This window comes from Herpailurus yagouaroundi, unplaced genomic scaffold (genome assembly GCF_014898765.1).
Source record: "Herpailurus yagouaroundi ecotype Mexico unplaced genomic scaffold, PumYag 142, whole genome shotgun sequence".
Classification (NCBI taxonomy): Eukaryota; Metazoa; Chordata; class Mammalia; order Carnivora; family Felidae; genus Herpailurus; species Herpailurus yagouaroundi.
The window spans coordinates 54150589-54171261 of record NW_024412397.1 but is presented as its reverse complement, the minus strand read 5'-3'; the positions used below and the strand labels follow the sequence as shown (position 1 = coordinate 54171261).

Here is a 20673-nt window from a genome sequence, read left to right as displayed (position 1 = left end):
TAAGCCTGAGAGAAGAAGGAATCAGAATTTCTGATAGATGGTATGCCTATCACTGAAATAAGGAACGTGGGGGAGAAATAGTTTGGAGGGTGGGTATGGTGATGGTAAGAAATGACATTTTAGACATTTGAAGTAGTGGATTAGAAGACAGTACTGAGGCCTTCACCAAAATGTAACACAGAGAGACAAAAAAGTAAAAATATAAAAGAGTGGTCAGAAGCCATGGAGGATATATTGAACTAGTCCATTGTATATTTAATAGGAAATCCAGAACAAGATAAAAATGAGAATGTTGGAAAATGATATTGAAGCAGACGACTGAGAATCAAAAATCTTTACAATCTTTATTCCGGTTGAAGATGCACCCAAATATGAAACAAAAAAAATAAAAATAAATCTGTACCAAGTCATGTCCCAGTGAAACTTCAGAACATCAAGAGTAAAAAGGAAAATAGTACAAACTTACAGAGAGAAAAGAGATTGCCTGCAATAGACTGACAGTGGGTCCAACAGCATGCTTTCCTCCAGCAACAATACATGCTGAAGGCGGGTGACCGGTATCTTCAAAGTGCTATGAGAAGTACCACCTACTCCTCACACCATCTGTATGTGGAACTGATGCACAGAGCTCTGACAATTCTTTCTGAAGAATTCCGTATGCTGGTCTCTCTAGAATCTTTCAGGTCTGATCTCCTTGTCTCCTATAATTCCTGAATTGGAACATTAACTAGGGGTCACAAAATGGATTTCATAATTATGCAATTGTATAATCATATAGCATGCCTGGATAGATGTTCTGAGAACTAATGCTCTTAGCCTTTGGGCTATCTGCCAGAATTCTGGGAAACATGAACCTCATATTTAACATCTTATTACACTGAAAAATACTGAATCACTTTGGATTGTTCTTTGCTTTTTTATGTGTGTTTGACTTGCTTTCCAACTAGCTTGTAAACATATCCTGTATTTTACATTTTCAAAGTGGGAGTTTTTTTTTTATGTTTATTTATCTTAGAGAGAGAGAGAGAGAGAGAGAGAGAGAGAGACAGAGCATGAGCAGGGAAGGGGCAGAGTGAGAGGGAGACACAGAATCCGAAGCAGGCTCCAGGCTCTGATCTGTCAGCACAGAGCCCAACGTGGGGCTTGAATGCGTGAACTGTGAGATCATGACCTGAGCCAAAGTCAGAGCTTTACCAACTGAGCCACCCAGGTGCCACCTAAGTAGAAGTTTTTTAATGTATTCATTAATAATAATAATGAATTATTATTGTTATGATTATTTATTGAGTACTTCCTATAAGCCAGGAGCTCTGAGTGTCTTATTAACATTGCCTTTCAGTCATTGCCCTGCAAGATGGTTACTGTCACCTCCATTTTACTAATGAGGAACTTGAAGCTTAGATTAGTAACTTGCCCAAGTTCATATTGTGGGGAAGAGAAGGGGCAGGAATCTAATGCAGGTCTATATGACCTCAGTGCCTGAGCTTTCAGCCTCTATGCTGTATTGATTGGTGAAGCATGCTAGCTGTTGATAAAAATGATTGTATCAATAATTTGGAGTGGGAATATTTGCCCAAAATGTTGACTTATTTTTTTGTTCTTCCCAGGAAAAGAGACTTTATGGTTTCTTGCAGACTTTCTAGCAAGGCTTAATTCCACTGAAATCAGTGCCTTGGGGCAATATCTGTTTTGCCAGCCACCTGTAAGTATATTATAACTTTTGATCCTGAGTTCTTCTTTCTCCTGGAAAAATATTGGTAAATGAAAGTAATTTCTATGGGCAGTCTCTGTTTCATATAACTTGTCAACATTTAACACAGAACACCTCCTTTTGTATTACCCCATGGAGCACCGATTCAATAAAGCATTAAATCACTGGTCTGGCAGCACCACCCAATAATCCCTGAAAGACCAAAGAACCTGAAGTTAAATTTGAAGGGGCCTTTCCAAGATTCGTGTCCTTCAGTGTCTTACTGTGTGCTACATGATTCATTACCTGCTTCAGGAAGAAGAAAGAGCCACGATATGAAAGTACACATATTTCCTGAGAGTGCCTCCTTCCATTTTTATACCCATGACCTTGCACTGTGCCAGACATGTCATGTGTGCTCAGTTAGACCTAAGTTAAAACTGTAACCCTTATTCAAGAACTTTGAGGCAAAGGTAGTAGAAAAAAATAAAGGAGACTTAGGAAGTGGTTAAATGATGAAAGTGATCCTGTGTTGCAATGCAACCAGATGTATGTTATCAAACTTCTGTGTGGCCTGTTAGGTCCAGAATGAAAATTTTCTTGGTACACAGGTAGTTGTGGTGGCTGGAAGTCACAGATAGGTTAGATCTTATTTGGATATATAGGCCCCCAAAAAATTATTGCTCAAGACAGGGGAGACAATGAATAAAATCTTGGTTTTCCTCTATTCTTTCTTTTTTTTTAAGTTTATTTATTATTTATTTTGAGAGAGAGTGCATGCACATAAGTGGGGGAGGGGCAGAGAGAGAGGGAGAGACAGAATCCCAAGCAGGCTCCATGCTGTCACCACAGAGCCTGACGTGGGGCTGGATCCCATGAACTGTGAGATCTTTACCTGACCCGAGGTCAAGAACCTGACCCTTAACTGACTGAGCCACCCAGGCACACTGTTACTCTGTTACTCTATTAATTCTTATAGTAATTCTATTAAAACTCTTTTCATATAAGGTGCATCTGATGTTTATTAAAATAATATGTATAATAGCTACATGAGATTTATTTTGTGTAACTATATGAGAACATCTGTGTGTGTGTGTGTGTGTGTGTGTGTGTGTGTGTGTGTACTAACATTAGCACACTTGCCTCATGTAAAGTCCTTTACTTGACTTTAAAACATTACAAATATCACAAAGGAACAAAATTCCAGACCTCCAAACCAGGTAGTATTAGGTTTAAAAATAGAAAAATTGGCCAAGGAATGAAAGATATTAATAGGAATAGATAAAAAATTATAGGCTCAGCACATGACTTTCCAAGTGTAATAAACAATGGTGCAAGAAATAACTATTTATGAAATGTAGTTGAAAAAGAGAATATTAAAACTGAGAAAAATAAACTTTGATTAAGTTCACATAGCATAAACCACAATAAATTGCAGGTGAGTTCCAATTAAGCATAAGCATAATAAGTTGAATGAAATAGAATTATTTAAGTATCTTAACTGGAAAGAAGAATATATATGTTTTAAAAAATGGTTTAACTAAAGCATCATTGGCATACAGTAAACCACACATATTTAAATGTATAATATCCTAAGTTTTGACACATGTGTACACTTGTGAAAACTTAACCACACTCAAGATATTGAACATATCTATCTCCCCCTAAGTTTCTTCATGCCTATTTGTAAATCCATCCTTCCTGACTCCTCCCACTTCTCTCCTCCCCCACCTTCAGGCAACCACTCTCTGCTTTCTGTCCCTATTGTTTGTGCAAATATAAGTTTGTGACCTGTGAAAGTGTTACTGATTATCAGATTGATGGTTCTACTTTTACAAAAGTCAAAATGTAATGAAATCAAGGAAAGAATTGAAATAGAAACATTTTATGATCAAAATGACAGATGAAAGCTTAATATCCAGAATGTTTTTTAAATTTAATGAAAAGAGCATTTTGGGGTGCCTGGGTGGCTCAGTCGGTTGAGCATCTGACTTCGGCTCAGGTCATGATCTTGCAGTTCATGAGTTTGAGCCCCGTGTCGGGCTCTGTGCTGACAGCTCAGAGCCTGGAGCCTGCTTCAGATCCTGTGTCTCCCTCTCTCTGCCTCTTTCCTACTCATGCTCTGTCCCTCTCTGTCTCTCAAAAAATGAATAAACATTAAAAAAATTAAAAAAAAAGAGTGTTTTATTCTGACTTGTTCGATAGCAAGGAACAGAGACCCAGTCCAGTTAGCTCACGAAAAAGGATACATAGGTGAGGGATATACATGAATGGCATCTAAACTGGAAAGTTACTGAAAACAGAGGGAGCTTTGAGGTATTGACTCTTCGGTTTTTCTCTCATTCGCCAAATGATTGTTCTCTGATTAGGTCTGCTTCTTTGAGCACACCTACTTAGTTTTCTCTCTACCAACCTTCTTTCTCTGCTAACCCTAGTTTCTGGTGCCTCATAATTTCAGTTTGTCATGGCTCCTCTGATTCCAGTATTCGCAAAGCAACTCTTCATTCTACCTTTTCCACTTTTGCTCCTTCTATTAAGTGCGCTGATGCTCAACATTTCCAAATTCAAATTCTCAAGAGAGGAATGTGATTGGTTTGGCTCACCTTTTGGACCAGGCCATACATAGGTTGCTGGTAAGGATATACATCAGTTACCTTTAGGTCTGAAATGACCCATCACTGTGGGTCAGAGAGCAGGAATCACATGGTGCAAAACATCAGCATGTACTGTGAGCAGCGCAAGCATTGAGTGTTCACTTGTCCAGTAAGGAAGATAGTTCTTGAGAGCCAGATGGAGATGGGTTCAAATACCAGCTCCATTATTTATTAGCTGTGTGACTTTGGGTAACTTGCCTAACCTATCTGCATCTTAGTTTTCTCATTTATAATTTGGGGATAATAACTGCCTTGTATAATTTTTGTAAAGAATAAAGCAAAACACATGTAAAGCATGGTACAGTATCTAGCACATAGTAGTTCTCAATCAATGATAGCAATTTTATTTTGTTAATATATTAACAGATTAAGAATGATCTCAACGGGGCGCCTGGGTGGCGCAGTCGGTTGGGCGTCCAACTTCAGCCAGGTCACGATCTCGCGGTCCGGGAGTTCGAGCCCCGCGTCAGGCTCTGGGCTGATGGCTCAGAGCCTGGAGCCTGTTTCCGATTCTGTGTCTCCCTCTCTCTGCCCCTCCCCCGTTCATGCTCTGTCTCTCTCTGTCCCAAAAATAAATAAACGTTGAAAAAAAAAAAAAGAATGATCTCAAGAAAAATAATCTCCATGGCGAAGGTCAAAAGATAGCTCACACAGAGGAAAACCAAATAGTTAGCTAACATTGATAGAAATGTCCAGACTCACAAAGAATTTTTAAAATTCATTTAAAAATAGCTATGAGGGGACACCTGGTGGCTCAGTCAGTTAAGCATCTGACTCTTGATTTTGGCTCAGGTCATGGTCTCAGTTTGTGAGATTAAGCTCTGTGTCGGTCTCTGCACTGACAGCGTAGAGCCTGCTTGGGATTCTCTTTCTCTCCTCTCTCTGTCTTTCCCCCACTCACATTCTCCCTCTCTCTCTCAAAATAAATAAATAAACGTTTTAAAAAAATAAAAATAATTTTAAAAATAAAATTAAAATAGCAGTGAGATCTATTTCACACCTGTTAAACTTGCTGAAATAAATTAAATTTAATTTAAATAAATTAAATTTATTTAAATTAAATTTAAGGATGGTTGGGTGGCTCAGTCGGTTGGGTGTCCAACTTGATTTCAGCTCAGGTCATGATCTCACAGTTTGTGAGGAGCCTGGTTAGGATTCTCTCTCTCCCTGTCTCTCTGCCCCTCTCCCTTGCTAGGGTACATGCTCTCTCTCTAAAATAAAATAAAAAAATAAAAATTGAAAATAAATTAAAATTATACATTGCAATATCGATGTGGCCATGAAGAAAGAGCATATTCATACGTGCTAGATGGCGTAGCCCAATTATTCCAAATAGCAATCTCACAAAACATACCCTTTAATTCATAGTCCCTTTCTGGGAAAATACTTACAAGGAGGTAATTGAAAAGGAAAACCTCTATTTGTACAAAATATTTATAGCTGTCTTTTTAATTCAGAGGCTTTCATCATTTTAGAGTGGAAAGAGACCTAAGAGATCATTTTTCCCTTGAGCTGCACATTAGAGTCATTTAGGAGCTTTTAGAAATTCTTGTGTCCCACGCCCAGAGATTTTGAGGTAATTGTCCTGAAATATGGTCTGAGTTAGAGTACAGTTTAGAATCTTCTTAGCTATTCTAATGTGTAGCAAGGAAGGAGAACCACTCTTCCAGTCCCACGCAATTGGGGGAACCATGAAGAAACAGCCAGAGAAACAGAGCCTCTGAAGGGAACACACATAGATGTAATAAAAGAGCTGGGTTGCAGATGAAGATGTTCCTAATTTCTAACCCTGACTTCTAGTCTTGATGAATAACTGGAAACATCCATGTGTCCAGTATTTAAGGACTAGGACACCAATGATTGTGGAATAGTACAATGCATTCATTAATTGTTATTGGTTATCTATGGATGCAGTAGAACATAGTGTGTACACATTGATGAGAACCAGGTGTGATAGGGGTGTGTCTGTTTCTCTCCTCACCAAGAGATTCCCAGCTGACACTGTTGAGTTGCTCCTTGGAGGGGCATGGTTCCCACTTCATGCTCTCCCCTCTGCCCAAGGTGGCCAAGTTCTCTGAGTCCCCCGTCTATCTTATGGGGAATGGAGTTATCAATGTCCAGGACTGCTAAACTGTGGGCTGTTCATGCAGAACAGTGATGAATCAGAAGTCCCTGTTTTAAAATTGTGGTGAAGTACACATAACAAGAATTTACCATCTTAAGCATTTTCAAGTTGCACAGTTCAGTGGTATTAAGTACATTTACACTGCTGTACAGTTATCACCACCATCCATTTCCAGAACTTTTTCATCTTCCTAAACTGAAAGTTTCTACCCATTAAACACTAGTTCCCATTTCCCCCACCCCACTGCCCCAGCCTCTGGAAACTACCATTCTACTTTCTGTCTCTATGAATTTAACCTAGGTACCTTATGTAAATAGAATCATATAACATGTGTTCTTTGTGCCTGGCTTATTTCACTTAGCTTAATGCCTTCAAAGTTAGGAGTTTGTTTGTTTGTTTGTTTATTTGTTTGTTTTGAGATTGAGAGAGAGTATGTGTATGAGGGGGGAAGAGGGGCAGAGGGAGAGAGAGTGACAATCTTAAGCAGGCTCTGGAGAGTTTGACAAAGGGCTGGATCCCCTGACTGGATCATGACCTGAGGCAAAATCAGAGTCAGACGCTCAACTGACTAAGCCACCCAGGTGCTCCAAGAGTCCATTTTTAAGGATAAATTACCTCTTATCTTTCTCTCCCTTGTTCTTTCTTCCAAAGGCCTCTTTCCTTCTGGGTTGAGGATCACCTCATTCCTTCTATTGGTCCTTGCTCCCCTGCTGTAGTGGCTACTCTGCCTTTTGCCTTTTCTTTTCTAGGCTCAGTATTATCTGGTGAGCAGGATAGGAAAATCTAGCTCTGTAAGCTTGTACCTGAAACTCCTAAGTCTGAAGGTTTGTTTTGTTTGTGCATCTTTGTTCTGTTTCAGCATGGACTGGGAGAGAAAGGGGAAGGGACTATCAGAGTGTGAAAGAGAGAGAAGAAAACAAAGAATATAATCAAGTTAATACTTGAAGATATATGCCTGCCTCAAATGTGAGACTAGTATCTACATTATAAAAGAATAGAAGAAGTTACAGAATTTTATCACAAGTGGATTGTTTTAGTTATGAGCAAGTGTTAAATACTGACAAGTGGGTGAGGTCTGGATCTGGATTATCTGAATTTGAACATAGTTTCTTTTTTTTTTTTTTAAAGATTTTTATTTTATTTTTAATTTTTTTTTCCTTAGAAAGAGCACATGATGAGCTGGGGAGAGAGAGCGAGAGAATTTTAAGCAGGCTCTGTTCTCAGCACAGAGCCCAATGTGGGGCTTAATCCCACAACCCTGAGATCATGACCTGAGCCAAGATCAAGAGTTGGATGCTCAACCACCAGGCGCCCCTGGGTTATCTGAATTTGAATCCTCACTCTTAACATTTTCCTCCCAGTTTTATTGAGATATAATTGACATTCAGCAATGCAGAAGTTTAAAATGCACAGCATAGGGACACCTGGCTGTCAGTTGGTAGAGCGTGCAATTCTTGATCTCAAGAGTGTGAGTTAAAGCCCCATGTTGGGTGTGGGGCCTACTTAAAATAATAATAAAATAAAATTAAATGTACAGCATAACAACTTGAATCACATATATTGTAAAATAATCACCACAATATCTAACACTTTTTAGTTGTATGTACTTGAGCAAGGTACTGAATTTCTCTGTACCTCAGTTTTCTCATTAGTGAAAGTGTATAATAATAATGATAGCACCTACCTCATACAGTGTTCTGAGGAATAAAGAAGTTAATACATATAAACCATTTATAATACCACCGGGAAAATAGTAAGTACTATGTAAGTGTTAGATATCAATATTTTTTTGGTCAGTGTTTGGATACTTGTTATCTGTGAGACCAAGTGTGACTAACTATATAAGGACAAATATATTTAAAAATTCAAGACAGCATTATTCACAATAGCCTAAAACTGGACACAATGAGAAGTCCATTAATTGATGAATGGGTAAGCAAAATATAGTATGTCTTTCAGTGAAATATTTCTCAGCAATAAAAAGAAACAAGCTGCCAAATCTTGGAACAACATGGATGAATCTCAAAAACATCTTGCTAAGAAAAAAAAAAAAAAACAGACATAAAGGACTACATATTATATGATCCCATTTGTATGAAATTTCTAGGAAAGGCTAAACTATAGAGACAGAAATCCAGGTCAGTGGTTTTCTAGGCTGTGGATGGGATCAATGCTTAACTACAAACTGGCATAAGGGAATTTTTCTGGTGATGGAAGTGTTTTAAAAATGGATTTTGGTGATGGTTGCCCATCTATATAAATCTACTAAAACTCATTGAACTTTTACTTTTTTTTTTTTTAATTTTTTTTAACGTTTATTTATTTTTGAGACAGAGAGAGACAGAGCATGAACGGGGGAGGGTCAGAGAGAGGGAGACACAGAATCTGAAACAGGCTCCAGGCTCTGAGCTGTCAGCACAGAGCCTGACACGGGCTCGAACTCACAGACCGCGAGATCATGATCTGAGCCGAAGTTGGCCGCTTAACCGACTGAGCCACCCAGGCGACCCGTGAACTTTACTCTTAAAATGGGTGAATTTTGTGATATGTAAATTTTACTATTCTGAAACTGTCAAAAATAAAATGAAATTGGAGATTCAGATCTCTCCCTCTTTAGCCTGGTTCTCATTCATTCATTCATTCATTCATTCATTTAAGAGAGAGCATGTGCATGGTACATGAGTGAGCAGGGGAGGGAAAGTGGGAGAGAGGGACTCTCAAGCAGGCTCCACACCCAGCACAGAACCGGATGTGGGGTTCATTATGGGGCTCACCTTGGGGCTCAATCTCATGACCCTGAGATCATGACCTTAGCTGAAATCAAGAGTTAGAGGCTTTTTTTTTTTTTTAATTTTTTTTTTTTTTAACGTTTTTTTTTTTTTTTGGAAAAAGAGGAGACAAGGCATAAACGGGGGGGGGGGGGGGGCAGAGACAGAGGGAGACACAGAATCGGAAGCAGGCTCCAGGCTCCAAGCCATCAGCCCAGAGCCCGACGCGGGGCTCGAACTCACGGACCGCGAGATCGTGACCTGGCTGAAGTCGGACGCTTAACCGACTGCACCACCCAGTCGCCCCTGTTTTAATTTTTTTTAACGTTTATTTTTGAGAGAGAGAGACAGAGTGTAAACAGGGGAGGGTCGGAGAGAGAGAGACACAGGATCCAAAGTAGGCTCCAGGCTCTGAGCTGTCAACCCAGAGCCCAGCATGGGGCTCGAACCCACAGACTTCATGGACTGTGAGATCATGATCTGAGCTGAAGTTGGACGCTCAACTGACTGAGCCACCCAGGTTCCCCTAATTATTTTTGCTTTTAGGATATACTACTATTAGTTAAACTCATCATTTCACCCTTAATTTTTAATAAATATTAATGTAATTAATATATAATAATATACATAAAATTATATAATTATACTATATAATAAATGTCAATATTAAAAAGATTGATACTATTTATTTATTTCTTTTAGTAATCTCTATACCTAGCATGGGGCTCAAACTTACAGCCCCCAGATCATGCTCTCCAACTGAGCTAGCCAGGTGCCCCCAAAATATTAATATTCTTAAAAGTCAGTTTGAAGAGAGAATATATCTACTTTAAAATTGCTTTTAAAAACCCCATAATTCTAGAAGCAAGTATTTTTTTAAATTTTCAAAATTTTATAGTTCAATGCTTTTTAAAAAGCCATTTCCATTAGATGGTTTCCTAGGAAATTTAAATTAATACTTGGTTAGCATTCCATTAAGTTTTCAGAATAATTACACATCTATAAGGGCTTTATGATTATATCAGAGTAATTGACAAGATGATTTTTCATCTATAAGGGAATCATGATTGAATCACAATAATTGAGTTTTATGAGACCAGCTAAATTTTTCTTCTTTAATTTTAGTTTAATTATGTAGTATGTATGTAATTTGGATAGCTATATGTTATTTTTTCATGTTTGTTTTGAGAGAGAGATGGGGGGGGGGGAGAATTCCAAGCAGTCCACACTGTCAGTGCAGAGCTTGATGCAGGGCTCAAGCTCACCAGCTGTGAGATCATGATCTGAGCTGAAATCAAGAGTCGGATGCTTAACTGACTGAGCCATCCAGGCGCTCCTGGATAGCTGTATTTTAAATAAATATGTTGTCAGGAAAGGGTGAATCCAGATGATGCTATAGCAGAAAGATCACTTGGTAAACTAAGTTGATTCTAGCTCATGCTGTTTTGTCAAATCCTATATATTTGTTTGAAATAAACTATTTGGCTTTCACTGGGATCTTGAGTGTCAGTGTATAAATGATAATATTTTAGTTTTCCACAAGTATGTGTGGACTTCTCTAATTTTGTATTTTTAACTGGGATCAAAATTCTGTAAATATTTTAAGGTATTGATTTTGTAGCCAGTATATCTTGATCTAATAAATACTTGTTGCACAGGAAATATAACAAATTCTTTAGTAACAGGTCTTCCTTCTGATGGACATTATTGGCATATGGCTCTATCTACACACACATACACACACACACACACACACACACACACACAGTTAAATTGTTGAAAGGCAGTATAGTATGAAATTTGGAGACTACTCTCTGTATAGAACAGAACTGAGTTTAAATCCTCTGTCACATTCTAGTTATGTGATATTAAGAATATTAGCCTCTTGGTGGGGTGCCTGGGTGGCTTAGTCTGTTGAGCGTCTGACTTTGGCTCAGGTCAGGGTCTCACAGTCTGTGGGTTCAAGCCCTGTGTCAAGTTCTGTGCTGACAGCTCAGAGCCCCAAGCTTGCTTCGAATTCTGTGTCTCCCTGTCTGCCCCTCCCCCAATTGTGCTCTGTCTCTCTCTCTCTCTCTCTCTCAAAAAATAAACATTAAAAACATTAAAAAAAAAAAAGAATATTAACCTCTCTAAATCTCAACTTCATAATCCATAAAATGTTTTTATGTATATGCAGTGTTCAAATAAGATACTGTAAAGCAGTTAGCATTAATGCCTGACATATAGCAAATGGTCATTAAATATCATCTAGTATTATGATTTATATATTTTATTTTTGTTTATTTTTCTCCCTCCTGTTTTGAGAAGATTTGAAACATGTTGTCTACAGAAACAGCCCACTGGGAACCATTCTGATGCCTGGTGGATAAAAATCAGAACCACTACCATTCTACATTGGGTGTTTAGAGAACAAATGGATGCTTGGGGAACATGAAACTTGGAAAACTCTCATATGGATTCCAAATAGCTCAAATGCACACTGACAGGAGGTATATGTTGACGAAGAAATGCCAAGTTAAATTTTACCAGGAAACAGCATCAGGACTAAATGGAATGCATTCTTTTACATACTTTGGATAGCTCAGAAGCAGAGCATAATGTAAGAGAGACTCACAGAATACCTAGTTTCTTGTAAACGAAGTGTCACTAGAGGATACATCAATGCATGGCAAGAAGTGCTGGGATTTGGAGTCCAAATATGGATTAAATGAATTGCATTTGTCATTTACTAGCTGGGTGATCTTTGGTAAATGACTTTGCCTTCAAAACCTTGATTTCCTTGGCCATATAGTAAAGCTGATTATACCTCGCTTGCAGGAAATTATGAGAATTAAATGAGGTCCTGTATATAAAGTGCCTATCACAGGGTCTCAGTGTTAACTGTAGTTATCAAGAAAGTAATTATAGACTACAATATTAGGTCTGTTTAATATTTTATAGTTACAAGTGATCTGTATTCACTTGAGGTGATATCACTGTAATATCATGTTGGAGCTTAACCAGTTCAGTACATATAATATGAACAATGAGCTCTCAAATTATTTCTATCAGTAATAATAGTTGATGTTTACTGTTACGTGGTAATCACTGGGTTAAATGCATTATCTCATTGAATCTCTACAGCATTCTCATAATTTGGATATATTTTGTAGAGAAGGAAAATGAAGCTTAGGAAGGAGAAATAAATTGCTTGAGGTTGAATCGATGGTCAGGAATCTAGCTCTAGTCTGAATCCAAAATGTAGACTCTATCCACCAGATTCTCCCCCCTGTTAATTTGTTACATAGTGTGAAAAACAAAGAAAGAATCTCTGGTTAGATAAACTGACCCTACTGTGACTTTGGCAAAGAGAAAAAAGTGTTGCTTCTCAAAGGCTTTAATTAGTGAAAAAAGGGATTCAAATACTCAAGCCTGAAGCTGTGACTTTGAAGCATGAGAGAAATAGTGACTGTGTATTGTCAGGCCAAAGTTGCCACCACATGGGACCCATTTTTTACGTGTTTTGCCTTTAGTTAGCCTCAAGTTCTTTTTAAACCTTGTGCCTTTTAAATGTACTGTACATGTGTTACGAACAGCACACCCAGAACCATATCTTGGCATTAAAATTCCATGAAGTCCATTTTGGGAATCAGATTACCACACCTATTTTTAGTTCACAACACAAACTCCTTTTTCCATTACACTTTTAAATATCCAGCCATAAAAGACATATTGAAAATAGCTCTTCCAGCCTCATAAAAATCCTGCATTTGGTGAAATCAGGACAGACCCATTGACTGGCATTAATGTAAGTACGTGACTGAGGCAGCTACCTGCCAGTGCCTCTCTCCTCCTCTTGGTTAGGACTACCCGCCCCATCCACTTGCTGCTATATTTGTCTGCCTTCTTGGCCATAAAAGGCTGGCTGTGTGGCTCTGACATTCTACAGCCTGACCACATGCATTATTTTTGAACTGGTCCCCAGGGTCCTGTCTTTAGGCCTGCCTCTTCACGTTTTCTTTGGGATTCATCCTCCGTGGGCTTTTCATTCTCTCGTCCAGCTCCACAGCCACCTCGGAGCATTTGTGCACCACCATCGCTCCTTTGCAAACTGGTAAGTGTGACACTGAGGCAGAAGAATGCACTTGATATTTTAGGTGCTTAACAGCATTGCATGCATGTGGTTTCTTTCTATCTTGTGAGTTCAGTGGTTTGCTCAAAGAGCTGTCAGAATAGCAGAGAAATAGGAAAGTGGAGCCCCTGGGCGGGAAGACAAAAGCAGCAGGGTGCCAGTTTCTGCTGGCACAGCTATTCTCTCACATCACACTGTTCTTTTTAAGTTAAGCTACTGTTCCTGGAACTATAAGGAGATAAGATCTGTCTCAGGTGGAACTGTAAGTGTGAGTCCAAGTACTCTTTCCAAGTTATAGTTCTGTGGTTTGGTTGGAATCTGGAATGGATGAGATGACAGCAAGTAATATGTTTTCTGTTTTCCACATGCCTACAATATTCCCTGATTACAAATTAGACCAAGAGGAGGTAAATTCACTCAGAAGTCCCTAGTTTCGAATTCAGTGATTTTGTTATGTCAATGCCATGTGGACAAATGTAAGAGTGCATTATGATATTTCTGACCCAAAAATGGTTAAGTCATAGTTCAGTAGCAACACAGATCCCCACATGATGATCCTAAAGTTCACACTTTCTGTGAATGATTCTAATCAGCTTTGGGCCTCTAACGCTTGCACAAAAGTATCATCTCAGGATTATAATTTTGTAATCAGTATTTCTCCCCAAATTCCCAAATTATATTCAGAAAGAAAATGCCAGTCTTAACCATCTTTCCTCCCCACATACTCTAGCTGTCACGTGTTGGGGATAATCCTCACTTACTTGAAGCGAAGGTAGTTGTACCTTCGTTCCAGAGGTCAGAGCAGAGGCAACCAGCTCTGACGACTACAAGCCAGACCCTGTTTACTTGTCATACATTATGGATGTGCCTGCAATGTTAAGTACTATTAAAAATAAATCTACTGAGGGCAAAATAGAAATAAAGAGAGTAGAAAATAGAATTGGGGCAAAATAGAAATAAAGAAGTACAAAATAGAATTGGGGCAAAATATTTAAAGATTTTACTTTGTGAAAATGTAAGCATTTCAAGTCACGTGAGCTTATATGAACTTGTCTTATAACTTAATACATAGGAAGGTCATTCATTTGTTTGGACATCTTTTAAACAACCTTTGCCATGTGCAATGTAGTATGCATCATTAAAGAAACTTATCTATTATCTTTATAACTGCCTAACATATTTCTGTATTAATATATTCTAATTCTTTTTAAATCAAAATTTATCTAATAATTATTCATTACATATGGTAATTATTCTGTATGTTTTAGAACAGAAGATAGCAATCTATTTAAGGGTCGAAGCAAAGTTGCTTGCTAGTAGCTATTTTTTTCCTCTTGGGAAATGCCATGTAGACTGATATCTTCCATGAGCCCCAAGATAAATATTTCTGGAGTGGAGTTTGCTGGATTTTCTTCCCTAGGGAATGCATGCTGACTTACAAAAGAGTCTAAATAAAAAGTTGATTTAACCCTGACAAAAAATATGGCAACTTTAGAAGAATTCATTCCTCATTTAAAATAATCAAAAAAGAGATTTGGAAAAAACTGATTACCTCACAATGATTTTACTTGTAAAATTTACAAATCACATTTCAGAACATGCACAAAAGTATTAAAAATGGGTGGAGGGACTCCTATAAAACTATTATTTCCTCCAACGTTGTCAGTGTGACTGATACAACTCCTGTCAGTGGACACAGCATTCAAGAAAACTCATACAATGTGAAGCCTCCCCTCTCTCTGCTACACAGACTTATCTTTGACTGTCAGTTGAACTGTTAGCTGAAGTTCACGGTGTAACCTTCTACACTGATGGCTGACTTTCTTACTTCTTTATGTAAGAAGACTAGAAGCCTTCATATTCTTAATGGAGCAAATTGTCTGGTTTGACACTATGCCTTTTTCAAGTGTTCATGGGATTTGAGAGAGCTCATTACAGGATAATACAGTTGACCCTTAAATAACATGGGTTTTAACTGCATGGCCCCTCTTATACACAACATTTTTTTGATAAATATAGTATAGTACTGTAAATCTATTTTCTTTTTGATTCCTTAATATTTTCTTTTATCTGACTTTATTGTAATAATACAGTATATAATACATATAATGTGCAAAATATGTGTTTATCTACTGTGTATATTATCAGTAAGGCTTCTAGTCAACAGTTGGCTATTAGTAAAGTTTGGGGGTGGTCAAAGTTTATATGTGGATTTTCCACTGTCTGGGTGTGGGCAGAGGTTGCCACTTCTAACCCCTGCCATTGTTCAAGGGTCAGTCATATAAGCAAACTCCAAGGTTCAGTCCTAGAACTTCTTTTTCCATTTATAATCATTCTGATCTATTTTTTTGGCTCTGCATACCATCCATATGTTGCTGATTCCCAAAGGTAGGTGTCCATCCTGGACCTTTACCCCATGGCCCAAAGTCATGTGTCTACCTTAACATCTCCACTTGGATATCTAGCAGGTATCTCAGTTGTAGTATGTCTCAAACCCATCTCCTGTACTTCCATCCCTAACTGTGCTTTATGACACTCCTGCCCATCTCAGTCAACAACTTCATTCTTCCAGTCACTCAGGCAAAAACCTCAGCATCGTCTCTCACTCCTCTTTGTTTCACACCCTAATTCAGAACTTTCAGCAAATGCTGTTGGTTCCATCTTCAAAACACGTGCAGAGTCTGATCACTTTTCACACTTCCACTGCCACCATCTTCATGTCTAGCCTGGGCTATTGCAGTGGCCTTTGTATTTACTTGCTAGGGCTTCCCTAACAAGGTACCATAGACTGGGTGGCTTAAACAACAGAAATGTATCTTGTCACAATTCTGGAGGCTAGAAATCTGAGATCAAGGTGTGGGCAGAGTTGTTGTGTTTTGAGGCCCCCCTTATAGATGATCTTCTTATCCCTCTTCACAGAGTCTTCCTCTGTATATGTACATGTCTGTGTCCTAACTTTCTCTTCTTACAGAGACACCAGTCATATTGACTGAGGGCCCATCCCAATGATCTCATTTTAACCTCATTTCCTCTGTAACAACCCTATCTCCAAATGTACATACTGAAGTACTGCTGGTTGGGACTTCAACAACATATGAATCTGGGGGAATACAACGTAGCTCATAACAGCCTTCTTTTTTTAAAAATTATTTTTATTTTTTAAAAAGTTTTATTTTTAAGTAATCTCTCTCTCCACCCAATGTGGGCTTGAACCCACAACCCCAAGATGAAGAGTCCACCAACTGAGCCAGGCAGACACCCCCATAACAGCCTTCTGATTGGTCTCCTGGCTTTCCTTCTTGTCTCTCAGTAGTCTATTATTTATATATCAGCCACAATGAGTCTCAGCTTGTAACCTTTTGATGGTTTTTCTGCCCTTTCAGAGTAAAAGACAAAGTCTTTGCAGTCACTTCTCGGGCCCTACGCTGTCTACCCTCCCACCCCACCCCCAACATATCCTCTCCTATACCTCTCTTTGCACCCTGCTCACTCCTTGCAGCTTCACTGCCATTTGCTACTCCTGGAGTACAATAGGCACGCTCACACCCTCGTGTCTTTGCAATGGTCTTCCATCTAAAACACTCTTCCTCTGATATTCTCATGCTCAGATGTCACTCTCATGCTCAGAAGCTATCCCTAATGAGGCTGTCTAAAATTGCATCCCAACTCTTTGTTTTTTTCCCCCTTGTTTTTGACTGTAGCATTTAACACATTCTGTTTACCTTACATTTTAGTTATTTTCTCTATTGGCTATCTCCTGCTATAGAATATAAGGTCCTATATAAAGTTATCAGAGCAGGGATTTTGTTTGTTTTGTTCATCTGTGTATTTCTTGTGCTGGAACAGAACCAGGCTCATAGTAAGTGCTCAGTAATTATTTGTTGAATGAAAACCACGTTGACTATACACAGGCTCTCCTCATTACATATTCTCCCAGTAGAAGCCCCCATCAGAATGAAATGCCAGAAAATTAGAAATACATATTATGAAAGGCCTGAGGAAAAAGCAAATAGCCAGAGTAGGGAAATTTTGTAAAGACCTCCTAGATATTAAAACAAACAAACAAAAAGAAGCCTGCACTATTAGAAGACCTAATGGCAGGAGGGGGCTTAAGTGGGCCATGAAGTAGAAAGTTTGCTGAGTAACCAGTTAAGCTAACCTTCACATCATTTTCCATTTGCTCTTTGGAAAAGATAAGAGTATTAACTTTTGCATATTGGTTTAGATGACTTGTTTCTTTCTTTCTTTTGTTTTTGTTTTTCTTTTTTTTTTTTATGTTGAGAGAGAGGGAGAGAGAGAGCAAGTAGGGGAGGGGCAGAGAGAGAGAGGGAGACAGAGAATCCCAAGCAGGCCCTGCACAGTCAGCACAGAGCCTGACATGGGGCTCGAACTCACGAAACCGTGAGATCATGACCTGAACCGAAATCAAGAATTGGAAACTTAGGGGTGCCTGGGTGGCTCAGTCAATTGAGCATCCGACTCTTGGTTTTGGCTCAGGTGGTGATCTCAGAATTTGTGAGGTCAAGCCCCACATTGGGTTCTGTGCTGACAGTGCAGAGCTTGCTTGGGATTCTCTCTCTCCCTCTCTCTCTGCCCCTACCCCCCCCCCCAAAAATAAATAAATAAACATTAAAAAAGAAAAAAGAAGAATTGAACACTTAACTGACTGAGCCACCCAGGTGCCCACTTGTTACTTAATAATTCACTCAAAATTTGCTACTTTCTTATAGGTTACCTGGTTTCCTCCGGGGCACACGATGTCTTTGCCATTTTATCAGAAGCTCCACCAGCACTATGACAGCAGCTACCGCAATAAGGACCTTCGCACCACCATGAGCCACTACCAGCAGGAGAAGAAAAGTTCTGCCATCTACACCCACGGCTCCACGGCCTACAGCAGCCGGTCCTCTGCCGCACACCGCCAGGAATCTGAGGCCTTCAGCCAGGCGTCCGCTGCCTCGTACCAGCAGCAGGCCTCTCGGGCCACTGCGTCCACCCATGCATCTGCAGCCAGTCGGAAGACAGCCTCAGCCTATGATTATGGCTACTCCCATGGGTATGTCAAAAGCAGCCTTCCAACCTTAGGGCAAAGGCACGTTCTCTGAATAACCCTCCTACATCATTTCCCTTTCTTTTTAATCTGGTAGCCCTACATTTAAACCAGGTGTGGAGTGAGGCCATGTGTTTGGGAGACCTGGGACTTCTGTCTACCTGTTTCCCTTTACATTCTCTTTGAATTTCACACTTTATAATCACACTGGCGTGCCTTGCTTGCATTGCCAACTGTGATATTGCTAGAAGCAGAGAAGTTTTGCCACAGATTCATTTCAACATTCAGCAGCAGCAGAGCCAGAAAATATCATTTCAACACTCACAGCAGGTTTCCTGGCCCTCAGAATGTTTCTACTTAGATGAGAAGCCAGTATAGAATTTAAAATTCACAGGTCACAGGCGCCCAAACTACAGCAGAGATGTATTCTACTTTTTCAATATCTGAGAACCAATTCTGAGCTATTGTTCAGGCAGCAGATATTTTCTTTAGCTAGAACACTTTATGTTTTTATTTATTTTTGAGACAGAGAGAGACAGAGCATGATCAGGGGAGGGGCAGAGAGAGAGGGAGACACAGAATCTGAAGCAGGCTCCAGGCTCTGAGCTGTCAGCACAGAGTCTGACGCAGGGCTCGAACTCATCGAATGTGAGATCATGACCTGAGCTGAAGTCAGACGCTCAACCGACTGAGCCACAGAAGCACCCCAGCTAGAACATTTTATAAAACTAGGCCCTTATCTCAGTCAGCTTAAGAATACCAGGAATAAATCTGTATTCTGATCAAAGTAGATTGATCAACCCATTGTAATGAGGGAGACCACGCCACAGAGGGAAAGAGAGTTACTATAGCATTCTAGGAAGAGTGGAGTTTACATGCAGGTTTGGTTTGCAAAGTGAACCCAGGGTCCTGTTTCTACTGGAAACAGTGAAGTTGAGATAAATGAGGATTGTTGTATCCAGAAACCCTTAATGTGGGAGCTCAGCCCCAGGGTTGGGAACTGAGGCTGCTTCTTCGTGTCAACAGTGACTGGGGTCATCCAGGTAAGAGTACATTGTCTCATTCTCACTGATAAAATTTCAAACGGCAAACTTACTGATAATCTTTGATATTAGAGAAGAAAGTTTCTCAGTGATCTGTAGTCACACAAAGAAGGAGGTTACCATAACCTTTTACAGCAGCAGTATCCCTTGGAGAAATGTTTCCTGTGAACTTTGCAATTGGCTTCTGTGTCTTTTGTTCTAGCCTGATGAATGCTGGGCAGATGCTTACTTTCTCAGCCCAAGCCAGTTTTTATTTTCTTGATATCCAGAATGAAATGTTTCATGGGAATCAAAAAAACACTTGCAAGATTTATGTGATTTTATTAAAAATCCTGGGGCACTTGGGTGGCCCAGTCAGTTAAGTGTCCAACTTCAGCTCAGGTCATGATCTTGTGGTTTGTGGGTTTGAGCCCCACGTAGGGCTGTGTGCTGACAGCTCTGGAGCCTGGAGCCTTTATTTTGAGAGGCACGAGCCTGGAGCCTGGAGCCTGCTTCGGATTCTGTGTCACCTTCTCTCTGACCCTCCCCCACTCACACTCTGTCTCTCTCAGTCTCTCAAAAATAAATAAATGTTAAAAAAATATTTAAAAAAATCTATCTATAGTCCACAGAAGAAGTTGCTGAACTTGAAAACATAGACATTTTTGGACTATGTGGTAAATAACCACTTGCTGCTTTGAATCCCCTCCAAAGCATCTGGCATAGTTGCATTCTTTTGTTATAAACATAATAATATAATTTTAAGTTTTACAAAATTTAAGTCCACAAAATATCTGTTAGGACAACTAGAAAAGTGTTTATTTCTGGGATTTAAAGGTATTATTAAGGAAATAACACAGTGGTTTGTATGAGTCAAAGTGAGGATGATTTCTGAAGGAAGAAATTCCTGAATGAATCCCCAGTGGGTTTAAGCAGCACCTGATCTACAGCTGTTGTTTCTTGGGCACGAGCAGGGACCTCCTGGGAGTTTCTGCTCTGTTCAGTAACAGAGCCAGAGTCTGCTGGGGCTTACCTAGGATATATGATGGCAACGTTATGAAATTCCATTGAAAATGGAACAGGATCATCTTGCCATCTCACTTTCATGGGATATTCAGAAGGACTTTGTGTTGGCTGTAAATATGGAAATATTGTCGCTAAGGTGAATTCATTTCTTTTAGCACTTGCTTCAGATGAACTGCCTTCCAAAGGAAAGCTGGGGGGAATTAACACCATGTGTATGTGGCAGCATC

General features: G+C 39.4%; 1 protein-coding gene across 3 annotated transcripts in view; it reads left to right on the top strand.

Moving 5' to 3' along the window:
• The first annotated feature begins 277 nt into the window (after nucleotides 1–277).
• Nucleotides 278–20673, top strand: part of MYOM1 (myomesin 1) — a 153361-nt gene continuing 132965 nt past the window's right edge. The window contains exons 1-4 of one of the 3 annotated variants that reach the window (XM_040479292.1): nucleotides 278–683; nucleotides 1608–1702; nucleotides 13202–13330; nucleotides 18079–18404. In XM_040479292.1, coding sequence (XP_040335226.1) covers nucleotides 18106–18404 — 299 coding nt within the window. In that variant the 5' untranslated portion in view covers nucleotides 278–683; nucleotides 1608–1702; nucleotides 13202–13330; nucleotides 18079–18105. The remainder of the gene's footprint in view (nucleotides 684–1607; nucleotides 1703–13201; nucleotides 13331–18078; nucleotides 18405–20673) is intronic. The other 2 variants (XM_040479290.1, XM_040479291.1) reach the window with 2 other exon arrangements.